The sequence below is a fragment of the Dipteris shenzhenensis genome, chromosome 5 (genome assembly GCF_047967505.1).
Source record: "Dipteris shenzhenensis isolate YYH24624 ecotype China chromosome 5, Dip_SZ_1.0, whole genome shotgun sequence".
Taxonomy (NCBI): domain Eukaryota; kingdom Viridiplantae; phylum Streptophyta; class Polypodiopsida; order Gleicheniales; family Dipteridaceae; genus Dipteris; species Dipteris shenzhenensis.
Window position 1 is genome coordinate 40,832,550 of NC_141600.1, and position 14,106 is coordinate 40,846,655.

Genomic DNA, 14,106 nt, shown 5'->3' on the forward strand with positions numbered 1-14,106 from the left:
GAAAGTACAACCAAAGAGAACAAAGAGTTCCAAAAAAAGTGGACAAAAGTGACAAACTTACCAACGTACTACGTAAAGAATGTCATGAAGCAAGGAAGGAGTCTCATGAAGCAAGAAAGGATGTCATGAAAGAGAATGTCATGTGTGGTGAAGTGAGGAAGGAATGTCAGAGTGAGAGAATTTCATAAAGTGAAGGGATTTTTAGGAGAATGTTTAAGAGAATGTCCTCACTTCTTGTTTTCAATTTAAATTTTAATCTCCTGCACTTCTATTTTCTTAGTCCAAATTTGAATCTCCTTGCATTCTGCTTTTCAAATTTGAACTCCCCACACTCCCCTATTCAAATTCGAATCTCCTTGCACTCCCCTTATCTTTCTTCTTCCCTTCTCTCTTTTCAATTCTCTTTTTTTGACTCCTATTGGTAAACCACAATAAAAACTCTCTCCCTCACCCTCTTTCTTTCACAATTCAATTGTTGTCCACCTTAGCCCACCACGCTAGGTGTAGGAGCTGTGGACTACAATATGGCCAAATGAAGAGCGTTTTCATCTCTTGTATGCTATTTAAAAGAAAAATGATGGGGAAATACAATCAAAATTATCGTGAATATGTGCAATAGTACCATCAGTGTTAGGTGGCATGTAGACTATTATTACCACAAGTATTCATTAGCCCACTGGTATTATATCTATTACTACTCCTATCATGGCTATTACCCTTGGTATCAAGGCTATTACCAGGGGTATATTTATATGGTCCACCAATGAGTTTTTAAGTCACCAACATGATAATGTTATAACTGACTTTTACTCCATTTTTAGACAAAAAATGATGACCATGAATGATGCATTAATGCAAATGTGAAAATGTCAACAAAAGCCCTAGGAAATACAAGTAGAGAATACTTGTTCTCACAAAACAAAAAATAAATAAACCACTGAACAAAGATCACATAGAATTGTCTCTAACAAGAGAGAACATGCAGAGCCTAGTGAGGAATGACAATTCTGATGGTGTGGCAGAAGGCCCCTTTGATGGTACAAAGGAAACCATCATGCAAGGTGAAGGAGAGCATTTGAGTGGTCCTAAAGCTATTCAAGCTGATAAGGCTTCTCCTCACTTGGATCAAGTGAACTCTCCTAATTGGAGACAAATGGTTAAGCATGTTCTAGCTATGTCCACCGCATATGTGGCTACGATATGGTGCTTCCAGACGGGAAATTAAGAAGATGCCATAGGTCATTTATTTAGGTTGAAGATGGGGCTAGCAAGAAATAGCCGTTAGAGGAGAAATGGGGTCTCAAAAGGGCCTCCAATTAGTGTTTCCTAATTTCAAGGTATTAGAGAGGGATTTGAGGTGCACCAATGAGAGTGTGGGTCAATGGTATGTTGAATGGAGGGTGGGCAAGCCTACAGAGAGCCCCTATTGGTTGTTCCCCTTACACTAGGGACCACCCAAACCATCCCTCCCCCTTAATCCATGTTTGACTCTCCTCAGGTGCACCTCCCCCACATGAGCCCAAATCTGCTTTGAATGAGCTTATGGACCTTTGTGGTGATTTTTTCTTCCCCACCTCTTTCTAGGTCCTCCGCCCCCACCGTTTTGGTCTAGCCTACCATTTCCTCCATTTCCCTCCCTTGCATTTTCCCTCTTCCCCCCCTTTCTCTGCTCCCTCTTGCTCTAGCTTGCTTGTTGTAGTGCCTCTCTATCTCTATCTCTGTCTGTCTGTCTGTCTGTCTGTCTCTCTCTCTCTCTCTCTCTCTCTCTCTCTCTCTTTCCCTCCGTCCCTCCCTCTCTGTCCCTCTCTGTCCCTCCCCCCCCTCTCTCTCTATCTCTTCCATCTATTGTGTATCTTCCCCCCACCCCATGTCTCTCCCTCTCTCTCACCCTCTCCCCTCTCTCTCTCCTATGCCTCTATTGGTGCTACTCTGTCTCTTTCTTGTTGTAGTGCCTCTCTGTCTCTGTCTCTGTCTGTCTGTCTCTCTCTCTCTCTCTCTCTCTCTCTCTTTTCCTCCCTCCCTCCCTCTCTATCCCTCTCTGTCCCTCCCCCCCTCTCTCTCTGTCTCTTCCATCTATTGTGTATCTTCCCCCCACCCCATGTCTCTCCCTCTCTCTTCTCCCTCTCCCTCTTTTGTGCCTCTACTGGAGCCGATTTTCCCTATGAAGGAGTCCCATTCTTGCTGTTGTAACCTCTGCAAGCATGGTGAAAAGCAAGGCTACAAGACCATGCAATGTTGTGACCTCTTGTGTCTTCCACAACACCAAAAATGCATTGGATGAGTGGATCCCTTGCACTATATCTTGAATGAATGTATATTGATGAAATGGTTGGCCAAAGGTCCACATGAGCTTCCCAAGAGCAAGAGAGGTGATATCTTGCATGAGTGGAAGGGTCACACCTTGAAGTTTAAGTTTGGGAAGAAAGGATAGCTTGCAAAATTCCAACATGTCTACATGGGAAAAGATATGTGGATGCCTCCATCATTCCATCAATCTAGGATACCATCACACTATGATCCTTTCTATCTATGTACCTGTAAGTGGAAATTTTTTGTTTGGTTTCTAAGAGCTTGTATTCATGATAGATATTCTCCCTTCGGACTTTGAGGAGTTGGAACCAGCTCAGTCATTCATAGGAAAATTCACTGCGATTCATGAGGATTTAGGTGAGCAAGTGCATGCAAGGGAGAAGTTGGTCTCCTTGCGAAAGAAGAATATGCATTAGTATAATGCAACATACATCACTCAATGATATCATCAAGTTATGGCCATCTACAAAGCATTGCACCACCACAACTTCAAGACATGGATTGCAGCATTGTGGACTCAAGGACATTGCAATCATATAAGGACAAGATTACAAAGTATGTGGGCATGGCCATGAAGTTCACATTTGGATCCAAAAGGGCAAGCTTATCTTGGTTTATGCCTCTGCACATTTTTGCTTCTTGTTTTCATAATATACATATGCATAGAAAAAAAACTACATGGTCCTGCAAGCATTTAGATGAAAATGCTCCTGAAGATTTACTTGGGATGAATTAGGGAGCCAGGTCAGGTGAACAAAATGGTGATGTGTTTCCATATCATGCATGTAAAGACAATGTGGTTATTACATACCATATATCATGCCAAATGTTGTATTTAGCTTTTCAATACACGTTTTTGGGCTAGAAGAACACAAATGGCCGCTGGCTTCCCCTTGACTCTAATGATGAAGACAATACAGGGGTAAGTTTGTCTATTGATGTTGATGAGGGAGATGTCAAGAATGTGACTTTTCACATTGCAATGGACTCTAAAGGATGTGCGAGAACACTTATTGTTCATGGAGGATGGCATGTTAGAGTCCTTCAACTTTGCCTTAAATGGTGGAAAGATCAGCCACGGATGTGTGGAGAAGTGCATGCATAGCTCCAATTTCATTCCTCTTGCAACTTTGAAGATTGTTAACAATGTGTTTTAGTGTAGCATTAATTTTTTGCCAAATTTTAGTTCTTGTTTCAAAAAATGATGGACATTCGAATTGAGGTGTTATTTCTTTTGATGTTTTTTTCTTTGAGTTCATGGTAAATGTTTTCCAAAAAGTTTGGGGATTTTATGAAAATTTTAAAATTTTAGGGTTTTGATATATATAAAGGGGTAAGAGCCATTTTAAATTACATTCTCACTTTCACTTTTAGAGAGCCATAGAAACTCCCACCCTCAAAATGAACTCACTCCATCAATTGCTATTTGCCATGGATTCAGCTAGAGCTGCGTTCCATGATTTCATCTCACGAACTGCATTTTTAGATCACAAGGAAGAGCTATTTGTTGTGTTTGACAAGACTTCAGATGTCCTAGGCACATATATGCGAGCCAATGATGACCTCATAGATCTCATCCACTACATGAAGAGAAATTCACTGATTTTGTATATACACTTGATGACTCTTCAAAGATATGTTGGGGTAAAGGGCAGTGTGCCCACCCACTTGTACAGTGCCCATGTATACTCATATATATATGATAGAGGAATAAGCTGGAGTAGCTTTTGCTCCACCACTTTTGGTGTCTCCTTATCCCTTTGTATGGGCTCTCCTCTCCCACAACTGGTATCAGAGCCCATGGCGTTCGATCTACGAGGAGCTCGGTGAGAGGAGAACGAGCACTGCTTCGAGAGATCTACCGGGAGCTTTGGAGAGCTTGATTCTCTCATTCACGGAGAGATTTTGTGTAGACATCATCCAAATCTGTTTGCTCTACAATGCAGCTGCAAGAATCACTTTGGGTTATCTTCAAGCGCTCCAGTGCTCTAGCAACCTAGCGTTGGAAGGAGACCGCTATTCGTTGGTCTTAACGTTGTCTCATGGGAGCCTATCATTGGTTGTTGATGCATCCTTTGCAGCAAGTGGCTAGCTGTTGTGTGCTTGTTGGAGGCATTGCTTCGTAGATACTTGCTGGAGATCGTTGACATCGGTGTTTCACAACTCACGAGTGGATATCGTTGGAAGCTATCGTATGAGTCTTAGAGGCAGCTTGTGTCTTGGAGCTCGATCGTAAAAGCACCGTTTAGGCTTGCTGTTGCTGCTAAGGCTGGATCTTTGAGCGATGCACTCTTGAGGCTGAGCCTTCATTGGAGAGCATTGTTTGGAGAGGGCTGTAGGGAAGCTCTTTGTAGCTGCAGCTACTGCAGATGGCTCGTGAGCCACTGCGAGCTCTTAGATGGAGTAGATAGGAGTCTCTTTCTCTCCATACCCTTCTCCTTCCCGTGAGTAGCCCAGTGATAGCAACAACATCCACTTTGGAGAAAAAGAGTGAGTTCTTTGTTTTTAGTCTGGAAATCTGACAGTATTTTTGACAGTAAAAGTGAGCAGAATGCCATTTTCGACAGCAAGTATTTGCAAATCCATAAGGATTTAGGCTCGGTGCCCAACAGAAGAGTCGGAGAACTTTGGAAGGGCTACGTTTTCTCTGTTGACAGCTCGGTCATCCGAGCTTACAGTACAGAGTTATTTATTGTCCAAAATAGGGACAGTTCGTGATCAGTGTGCAGACAGCCATTTTGCAGACTGTATATTGGCAAATGCATACATGTTGATACACTTTGGCAAGGTGATGCATTGGTGTTGCAGTAAATGCCATTTCGATGCATTATGGATTTGCATTAATGGATGCCGCACTGATGTGTATGGATAGTTGAGCTGGGCTCCTATTGCCATTGGTTGAGCAGGCATTGCTCATTTGGTTCAGTGCATTTCTTACTTGGATTGCCAGGCATTAGCAAGTTACTGGGCTGCATATATTCTTGTTTATGCCTCTTTATGGCTGAGTGCTTTTGAGCATTGGATCAGCCAATTTATTTGGAGACCTGATTGGTCTGGACAACACTATATTTTTTGGTCATTTGGGTTGCCTATTGCACTATACTGCTCTTTGGTTGTGACCTATTGTGCCACAGATATGGCATCTACAGCTGGTAGTGCCCTCTTTGATATTGAGAGGTTGGATGGATCAAACTTTCAGTATTGGAAAGAGCAGATTTATGATGTGTTAGTGCAAAAGAGGCAGCATAAGCCCATTCAATGCAAAGGTGTCAAGCCTAATAGCATTAAACAGAGTGATTGGGATGACATGGATGAGCAAGCATGCTCTATCATTCAGTCATCACTCTCAAAGTCAGTCTACTTGCAGGTACAGGATGGTGTACAGGGTGTAGATTGCCATGCATATGAGTTCTATACTCGTATATGCCGGATGTATGACCATGATAGTGTTATGTTATAGCATGATGGGCTGAAATGTATTGATGGGTTGAATTACAGCCTTGATATGCACTCCAAAGGTCGATCAATTGGTAGAAACAGGTCATGTTCAAGGGGAAATTCCAGGAGCAAGTCTAGCTCTCGGACTTGTGTTAGATGTTTCTATTGTGGAAAGTATGGCCACATGAAAAAGTACTGCTGGAAATGGCTAAGAAATGCAAGAAGAAGAGCAAGGTTAAGAATGACAGGAAGAAGGAGAAGAAGCATGTTGAGCTTCAAGGCATGGATGCTAGGGTTTCCACTGACAGTAGCAGTGATGAAGGCATTCTTTTGTCTATGTTTGACACCTCCTTCTTGGCCACTGATGTACCCATTCTCGGTGATTGGATATTAGATCCATGTGCTTCATGTCATATGACCCCTCATAGGTCATGGTTTAGTGCATATCAGGAATGCAATGTGGAGAGTGGTTGGATGGGCATTGATCATTCTATGGATGTCTATGGTTATGGGGATATCCACCTTGTTATGCTTAGTGGCTCTATTCTTGTTCTACAGAGGGTTAGACATATACCAGGACTTGCTACAAGCAAGATCAGTACTGGACAGTTGGTTGAGGCAGGTTATCATGTCTCTTTGGGTGATCGTGCATGGAAGATTGCTAGAGGCAATCTGGTTATGGCTAGGGGATCACGGGTTGGATTCTCTTATGCATTGCATGTATCAGGTGTCCAGGATAAGATGCTTATGATTAGTAAGCAGCCATCAGCTAGTTTATGGTATGCCAGACTTGGACATATGTCTACTGCAGGTATGGAAGCCCTTACAACATTGAGATACATTCCTGTTATGGATGTCTCTCAAATTTTATGTCATGATTGTGATGATGATCAGCAATCAGGATCCTCTTTTGTAAGGAAGACAGTCAGTGAGAGGTATGTTGAGCCATTGCAGTTGGTTCATAGTAGTGCAGTTTATGGGCCTATTCCTACCGTTTCACTGGGTGGCCCCTCTTAATTTGTGACATTTATTGATGCTGCTACAAAATACATATGAGTCTATCCGATTCGGCAGAAGCATGATGTATATGATACATTTCAGCGCTTCTTGGGTAATGCTGAAAATCAGTGAGGAAAGAAGCTATTGAGCTTGATGACTGATGGTGATGCAGAGTTTACCTCTTCTAGATTTCAGCATCTATGTGATACACTTGGTATCAGGAGGGTGTTGACCACTCCTCATCTTTCTGCTCACGATGCCTTAGCAGAAGGCATAAATCGGATTCTATTGGACAAGATTGGTAGCATGCTACGGTATGCAGGTCTTACCGAATGCTATTGGGCTGAGACATGTAAGACAGCTGCATACTTGCTTAACAGGTCACCCAGGAGATCTCTGAATGGTAGAGTGCCATTTGACTTCTTGACAGGCAGGGCACCATGTTATGAGCATTTACGTGTGTTTGGCTGCGAGGCTTATGCTCATGGTTCCCGATCGAGGAGGTGTATCTTCCTTGGATACAGTGAGTCCAGTGAGGACTACAAGTTATGGGATTCTTCAGCTAGAGAGTTGATAAGTAGCCATAATGTCTATTTCAGAGAGGATGCTATGTTTAGACAGCCCAGGACTGTGGATAGCAGGAGAGTGGTGTTCCAGGAGGGTGTAAGTGCACTGATACCTCCGAATTCTTTGCAGGGGCAGCCCATATCCCTTGGAGTGGGAGGTTTTTCCCACGGTGAGCAGGTTATAAAGTTGGGACAGCCATGATTACTTCCTGATTTTGGTCAGAGACGGTCAAATGCCTCAAGTATTCCATAGGTTTATACTCCTATGGAGATTGTTGATGCATCTTCTATGGACAGTTACAGTTTACTCCCAGGATGCAGAGTGCCTCTTGCAGATGAGGATGAGGCTATGCATGGTGAGGAGGATACCTTGGCTAATGATGCCCGGTATGATCCATTGGCTGGTTATGCCAGGACAGATGTGGTTTCTACAGTTATTGACTCGGGTCATATTGTGCATGGGCAGGAATCATTGATATGTTTGCTTCGTAAGTGCCTTCATGGCCAGAAGCAATCCCCTCGAGCATGGCTTCATAGGTTTGATACCGTTATGAGAGCTCAGGATGTGATGCGCAGTGAGACAGGTTATGGTCTCAGTATTCAGGAGGTTGCTATCCTTCTGAAGTTACTTGCCATATGGTTCCTTATGGACAGGGATGCTTTGCAGTGGGAGCTGCATGGTCTTGATGATGTTTGTCAGATACTTGGTTGTTTCAGTATGGAGAGGGGGAAGTTATTGAGTACTCCATTGCCTGTATTGGCTTCATACTTGAAACACTGCAGGTTTGACGATCACAGATCAGTTGAGCAGCAAGTTATGGTTGATATGGTAGCCATAGTACTTCATGCATCCATGACTGTGTTGAGACTTGGTTCTCACATGTTTGCCATTGGTGCTACACTTCCAGTTCTTGCTTCCGTTGCAGTGGGAGTTGGTAGCATGATTATGGTAGATTTTGGCAGTAGGGAAGCGGTTGTGGACATCAAGTCCTTATGCTTCTAGGAGCAGCATGCAGGTGATGCAGGTTGGGTAGACCAGCAGAGGTCTATTGTAGGTTATGTGCTTATGGTCACAGGTGGTACAGAGACATTTTCTCTGCACAGTGACAGTTCGGGTGCTATGGACTTAGCACAAGAGCACGTGGTGGTGAGAGTTCACTCTCCCAGTGAGATCTGGCATGAGATCCTGATGTCTGCTAGCAGCTTATCCTCTATGCACTTTGCACATTGTAAAGTGCCGATGGGCATAGGATGATGGTGTGGTCATCTTGTTTTTTAGTCTATGGCTGATTGTATTATATGTGTACTATACTCCCTTAAAGGCACACTGCCTTTAAGTGGGAGGTTGTTGGGGTAAAGGGCAGTGTGCCCACCCACTTGTACAGTGCCCATGTATACTCATATATATATGATAGAGGAATAAGCTGGAGTAGCTTTTGCTCCACCACTTTTGGTGTCTCCTTATCCCTTTGTATGGGCTCTCCTCTCCCACAAGATATGGGTTTTGATAGATTACATCAAGTATCTTATCCTAATTCAAACCAATTTTGTGAAGTGCTTATCTCGCTTTTGTGATAATGTTAGAGAGGAAGGGTTTAGGATGGTAGAAGTGAATCACCCCCTAGAAGCGAGGATCACGAGAAATATAGGCACTAAATTCCTTTCATGGGAGATGGCATTCATCTTTCTTCTTTAAGAAGGAAATTTATAGGAAGAATCCTCATCATCCAACACCCTCTCTATCCGAACTAATGATATCCTCGTCCCTAGACTACACTCTAACATGTACACAAAAGAGAGTCTTCACCATGCAAGAGAGAAGATGGAAGCAGCTGAGGGATTGGGCCTACTCCAAGAGCCCCTAGCAAGAGTAGAGCAAGAATCTGCATCAAAGACCACTGAACCAGAAGCAAACTTATGGTCCTTTTCCCCCCTCATCATTGATGGAGAAGAGTATGTATTTCTCCATGACATAGAGGTTCTTTTTGGACTATGAGAGGATGAGGCACTCGAAGTCCTATCTAGGTTCAATGTTGACACAAGTGTCAAAGATCCCGGGTTTTTAGTTCCAAAGACCAGACAATGGAAGACTTTATCCTGACGAAGCTTCCACATCCAAGATAGGACGAGAAATTTTCTACCTCTCAAATGGAGTGTCACACAGCATGTGGATCCATCAACATTGCAAATGAGGAAGGGATAGAAGCCGATGATGCTATAGTGGTAAGTTCGAACAATGTTTTGTATTTTCATGGTCTTCCAGTATAATTTGTATTGTTGGTCTTCTAATGTTTGTTAAATTGTTGCAGGAGGCATTTGAGGTCAATGAATTCTCATCTCAATGGGGTAATGTTCATAGCGCACTTAGGCAAGATCATTTTTTGGCCCATTACCTCGGCAAAGTCATAGAGCATCTAATGGTCTTCCACAACAAGTTTTAACCTCGAGGGCCTATGGAGCTACTGAAATGTAGGGCATTGTCGCGTGCTATTAGATACTCCAAAATTACTCGGAATGCTGACAAGGTCATATTGATACACCACCTGGCTACTATCAATGATTTTGGATTGAACATTCATAGCAGGGCATTGACAGCAACAACTATGTTGTTGGCAACAAAAGAGGAGGATCTTAGTGCTATTGCAGCTAGGTTTACATCTGGAAGACCACTAGGGGATTCAAAGACCCGTATTCTCAATGTATTAGAACTAGCTAAGAAGAAAGATAGCCTATGAGGCCTCTTGTAATACATTCTAAAATATAAACATATATTTCAACGGATACATGACTTTAATGGGTACATGTCTTTGGGAAGGGGGGAGGACCAGCAGATGTGGAGGGGGAGGAGAAGGCATGGAGGAGGAGGGAGGGAGGAGTGGGAGGAGGAGCAGATATGGAGGAGGAGGGAGGTGGAGAAGGAGAGAGGGGGAGGAGGGAGGGAGGTGGAGGCAGGGAGGGAGGAAGGAGAGAGAAGGCTCAGGAGGGAATTCAAAATTAAAAAGGGGAGGGGGGGCGTTGTATAAGAGGTGTAATAGGTGGGGTCACTTGTGGGCTTAACCGAGCCTAGGTGAAGGGGGGTTAGGACTTTTTGGGCCCTACCATGACCCTTTCATTGGATTAATCCATTCCTTATGAGGCCCTTTAGAGACCCTATTTCTCCCCTAATGATTATATACCTTGGAATGGAATGAAAGTCCCTAAAGCCATTGGGGTGTGGGGGTGGGATATAGACCTTCAGAATGTTGCCTAACATAAGAAAATAGTTGGGAGCTATTGCTCATGAAGTTCCTAAAGAAAAACACAAGCAAAACTTAGCACCATAAGTGGGTGCCAATGCATCCATGTTATGTAATTACCTTCTTTTCCTATCCTTCAATCCCAAAGGTATTTCATTCATCTTTTGCAAGTCTCGTTCTTTTGCCTTCTCTTGTTCCTCCTCTGCGGCTCGTTGAACTTGGTTGTATATAGATCTTTCGAAGCCTTTTTGAGTTTCAGCTAGCTTACAGAGTGACTTTTGCAATTTCTGTCGCTCCAAGTTCAATGCATTTTGCTCCAAGTCCAATGCTTTGGCTTTATCATGAAGATCCTTTTTCTACCATTGAAGTTCCTGCATAGAGTTATGCTAGTTTCTCTTCTTGGGCTCTATGCATCTCGCTTGCCTACATAGCCATTGTCTAAGCATTGTTTAACCGATTGCGATAACCAAGCAACCCCGCATGTCCATTTCCAACAAACTGAACTAGCTCAAGCATTGTATAAAAAGGAGGGCTCTTTCGGTTGGCAGGATCTAAAGGATATAAGGATACTTCTACCCAAAGGTCAAAATGTTTTTTTCCTTGCAAATGAAGACTGTGGAGCTTGGAAGCTCCCCTCCATCCTATACTAGGTCTGCTTGCATATTCAGCCTCCAACTCTAAGTGAACCTACTACTTGTTGGAGACGTCCTCGAATGGTGCCATGAGTAAAGGAGTGTAGAGAAGGAGAAGGGGTGGAGATACAGGCTTAAAGGAGTAGCACACAAGAAGGGGAGGGTGAGTAGGACGAGGGCTGGAGGAGGGAGGACTAGTAGTTGAAGAGGAGAGATTGAGGGGGAGGACTAGCAGGAGTGGAGGAGGAGGTAAGGGGGGAGGACCAACAAGTCTGGAGGGGGAGGAGCAACAGGCATGGAGGAGGAGGGAGGGAGGAGGGAGGAGCAAGAGGCGGGGAGGGAAGAGGAGAACACGTGGAGGAGGAGGGAGGGGGAGACAGGGGGAGGAGGGAGTGAAGAGGGGGGGGGAGAGGGAGGTGGAGGGAGGGAGGAGAGAGGAGGGAGGGAATTAAAATTCGAATTTTGAATTTGCTGGTCACTGTGTTTGCTTTCACCCCATTGGTTTCCTTCCCATCTACCATTGGAGCACTTTCACTATTGTTCTTTAGTGGGTTTGCTTTTTTTCTTTCCATTCACCATTGGATCACTTTACATTAAGCATTGAGATTTACACAAAGGCCTAGCATGAACTTACGAACTTTTAGTTCTAATGTTCTTCGTTTCGAGATAGCAACCACGAAGCGAGTTTGGTTAGATGGAAGATTGAAACGAGCATGGATAGACGAAAGATTAATCAAGGGCTGAGAGACATGGCTTGAGCAAGGGTGAACATGTCGGAGACGAACTGTCGGAAGTTGTCACGAGAGGAGCCGGAGGAGGCACGGTGGGCGGCGGCTTGGAGCTTGCCCATGTTCACGCGATACTCTTCAGACTGAGTGATGGTGACAATGGCAGCCGCCACATCTGTAGCGGAGAGCGAGCGACGACGATCCATGTTGCTGCCAGCGGTGGTAGAAATCTTGACGCCGGCATGCCAAACATCGGTGAGGAGGTTACAATTGAGGAGTTGGTCGCCATAGAGGGGCCAGCAAAGGAGGGGGACGCCGGCGCAGACACTTTCGAGGGAGGAACCCCAACCGCAGTGGGTGAAGAAAGCAGCCAAGCTAGGGTGGAGGAGTAAGTGCTTCTGGGGAGCCCATGGTAATACTAAGCCACGGCCGTCCGTCTGGGCTCTAGCTTTGAACCCTGGCGGGAGAGGCTCCGCCACCCCGTCCACCACCCCCTCTCTCATCGCCCACACAAACTTCTGCCCTGTCTCCTCCAACCCCCCCGCTATCGCCCTCACCTCCCCCTCCTCCAAGTTCGCCAGCGTCCCGAACGCTATGTACACCACCGTCCTCTCCCCTTGCTTCTCCAGCCACTCCTCTAGCCTCTCCTCCTCTTCCTTCTTTCCCTTTATACTTCCATCCCCCACCGATCCGTCACCTCCTCCACCCCCCGCACCTCCTCCTGCTTCTTCTTTACCCCTCGTTATCGCCGCCATCATGCACTTGTCTCCCTCCGTAGTTGCTCCTTTGCCTCCTTCTCCTGCCCTTGTCGCTCCTGCTCCTTCCCCTTCATCGCCCAATAGGATCACCGGCCCTATCGGTCGAATGTTTATCCTCTTCCGCAGCGCTTCAATCACTGGCGCTTCCAGCTCCTCGAACGACGTCACCAGGAGCCTCTCCGCCTCCGCTACCCTCTTGATCTGACGCATGAAGTATTGGAACTCGTAGTCCGCGCTATCCTCCACCTGCAAGAACGACGGGAAATCCGCCCGCTGGACGAGCGGAATTCCAGGAATGCAGGAGATGACATCGCTAGATCCTTCCGAGCTCGTCCCGTTGCGTCGACCTGCAGCATGTACAAAGCTACCGACGATTAGCTCCACAAGTGAAGTTGTACAACTCAAAGCAAGACCATTAGCTTGACAAGTCTCTGAGCCAAAGACCAAGACCTTCAATAGTGATCAACGGAGATGCACTGATTTCTTTTCTCTCTCCAATAAACGAAATCGCACCTTTGAATGGAAGAAGCCCTTGCGCTTCTAGCATCGGCTGGTGGAAAAGAACCGAGAATTCCGTCGTGGAAGACGTTAAAAAGCAGACTCGTGGTAAACTGAATTTGTTGGCAACGTCTTGAAGCCATCCAAGGTGAGAATCGGAGAGGATGCAGGTAATGGGAGAACATGACAAATCCGCTCTGATCTTCTCCACCAAGTCCTCAACCGGTTCCCTCAGCATTTCCAAATGGCGCAAGTAGTTGGGGAAATCATTGACGCAAACCCTGTAGTCAGGGGGCAAACCGTCGGGGACGAGGGCGATGCGGATGTCGAGGCCCTGAGACTGGAGCTGCTGGATTTGATGAGCATTGGGCTGGAAGCGTGGGGTGGTGATGTAGGTGATGGTGAAACCGTGAGAAGCGAGGAGCTTGAAGAGGTGAAAGAAGGGAGTGATGTGGCCGTGCAAAGGGCATGGCATGGCGACAGCGTGAGGGCGAGGAGGGAGAGAGTCCATGGGGGAGGGTGTTGTCTTCTGTTAGCTTAAACTTGGAGAGAAGTCATGGATCTGCAACAAGAGCATGTACTCCCAAGATAGCGAAGGAGCGATAGGAGACGAAGAAGTCAAAGGGGACGACGAGCGCAAAGCATCCCAAACTCTTCCACTCCTCGACGCCACCTAAGCGATTCTGTCTGGTTATATGGCATAGATTCACTTATTCGCTGCTAATCCCTCCTCGGACTACTTTGAAAGGGAGAAGCCCTTCTCGTCGTGGTGGAAAAGAACTTGGGCCGGCAAGATTGCCCACCCACAGCCCGCCCACGGTTCAGATGCATTAACTGCATCTTGGGCGCCCACAGTGTGTAAACACCTTAAACTGCCTTATTCAATTACACTACTTACACTACTTCGATTTCCTAAACCAATCATAGATTGAATCTAATTT

General features: G+C 45.4%; 1 protein-coding gene across 2 annotated transcripts; it reads right to left on the minus strand.

Annotated features, from left to right (window-relative positions):
- Window positions 1–11,718: 11,718 nt before the first annotated feature.
- Window positions 11,719–13,817, minus strand: LOC147902025 (linamarin synthase 2-like). Of its 2 annotated transcripts, none has more exons than XM_087374970.1 (2): window positions 13,181–13,817; window positions 11,719–12,987 (listed from the first exon to the last, which is right to left on the minus strand). In XM_087374970.1, the coding sequence occupies exons 1-2, from the start codon at window positions 13,674–13,676 to the stop codon at window positions 11,915–11,917; spliced, it is 1,569 nt and encodes a 522-aa protein (XP_087231096.1). In that variant the 5' UTR covers window positions 13,677–13,817; the 3' UTR covers window positions 11,719–11,914. The 2 variants fall into 2 exon arrangements, with proteins under 2 accessions (XP_087231096.1, XP_087231095.1); XM_087374969.1 differs by having other exon boundaries at window positions 11,719–13,014.
- Between the last annotated feature and the right edge of the window lie 289 nt (window positions 13,818–14,106).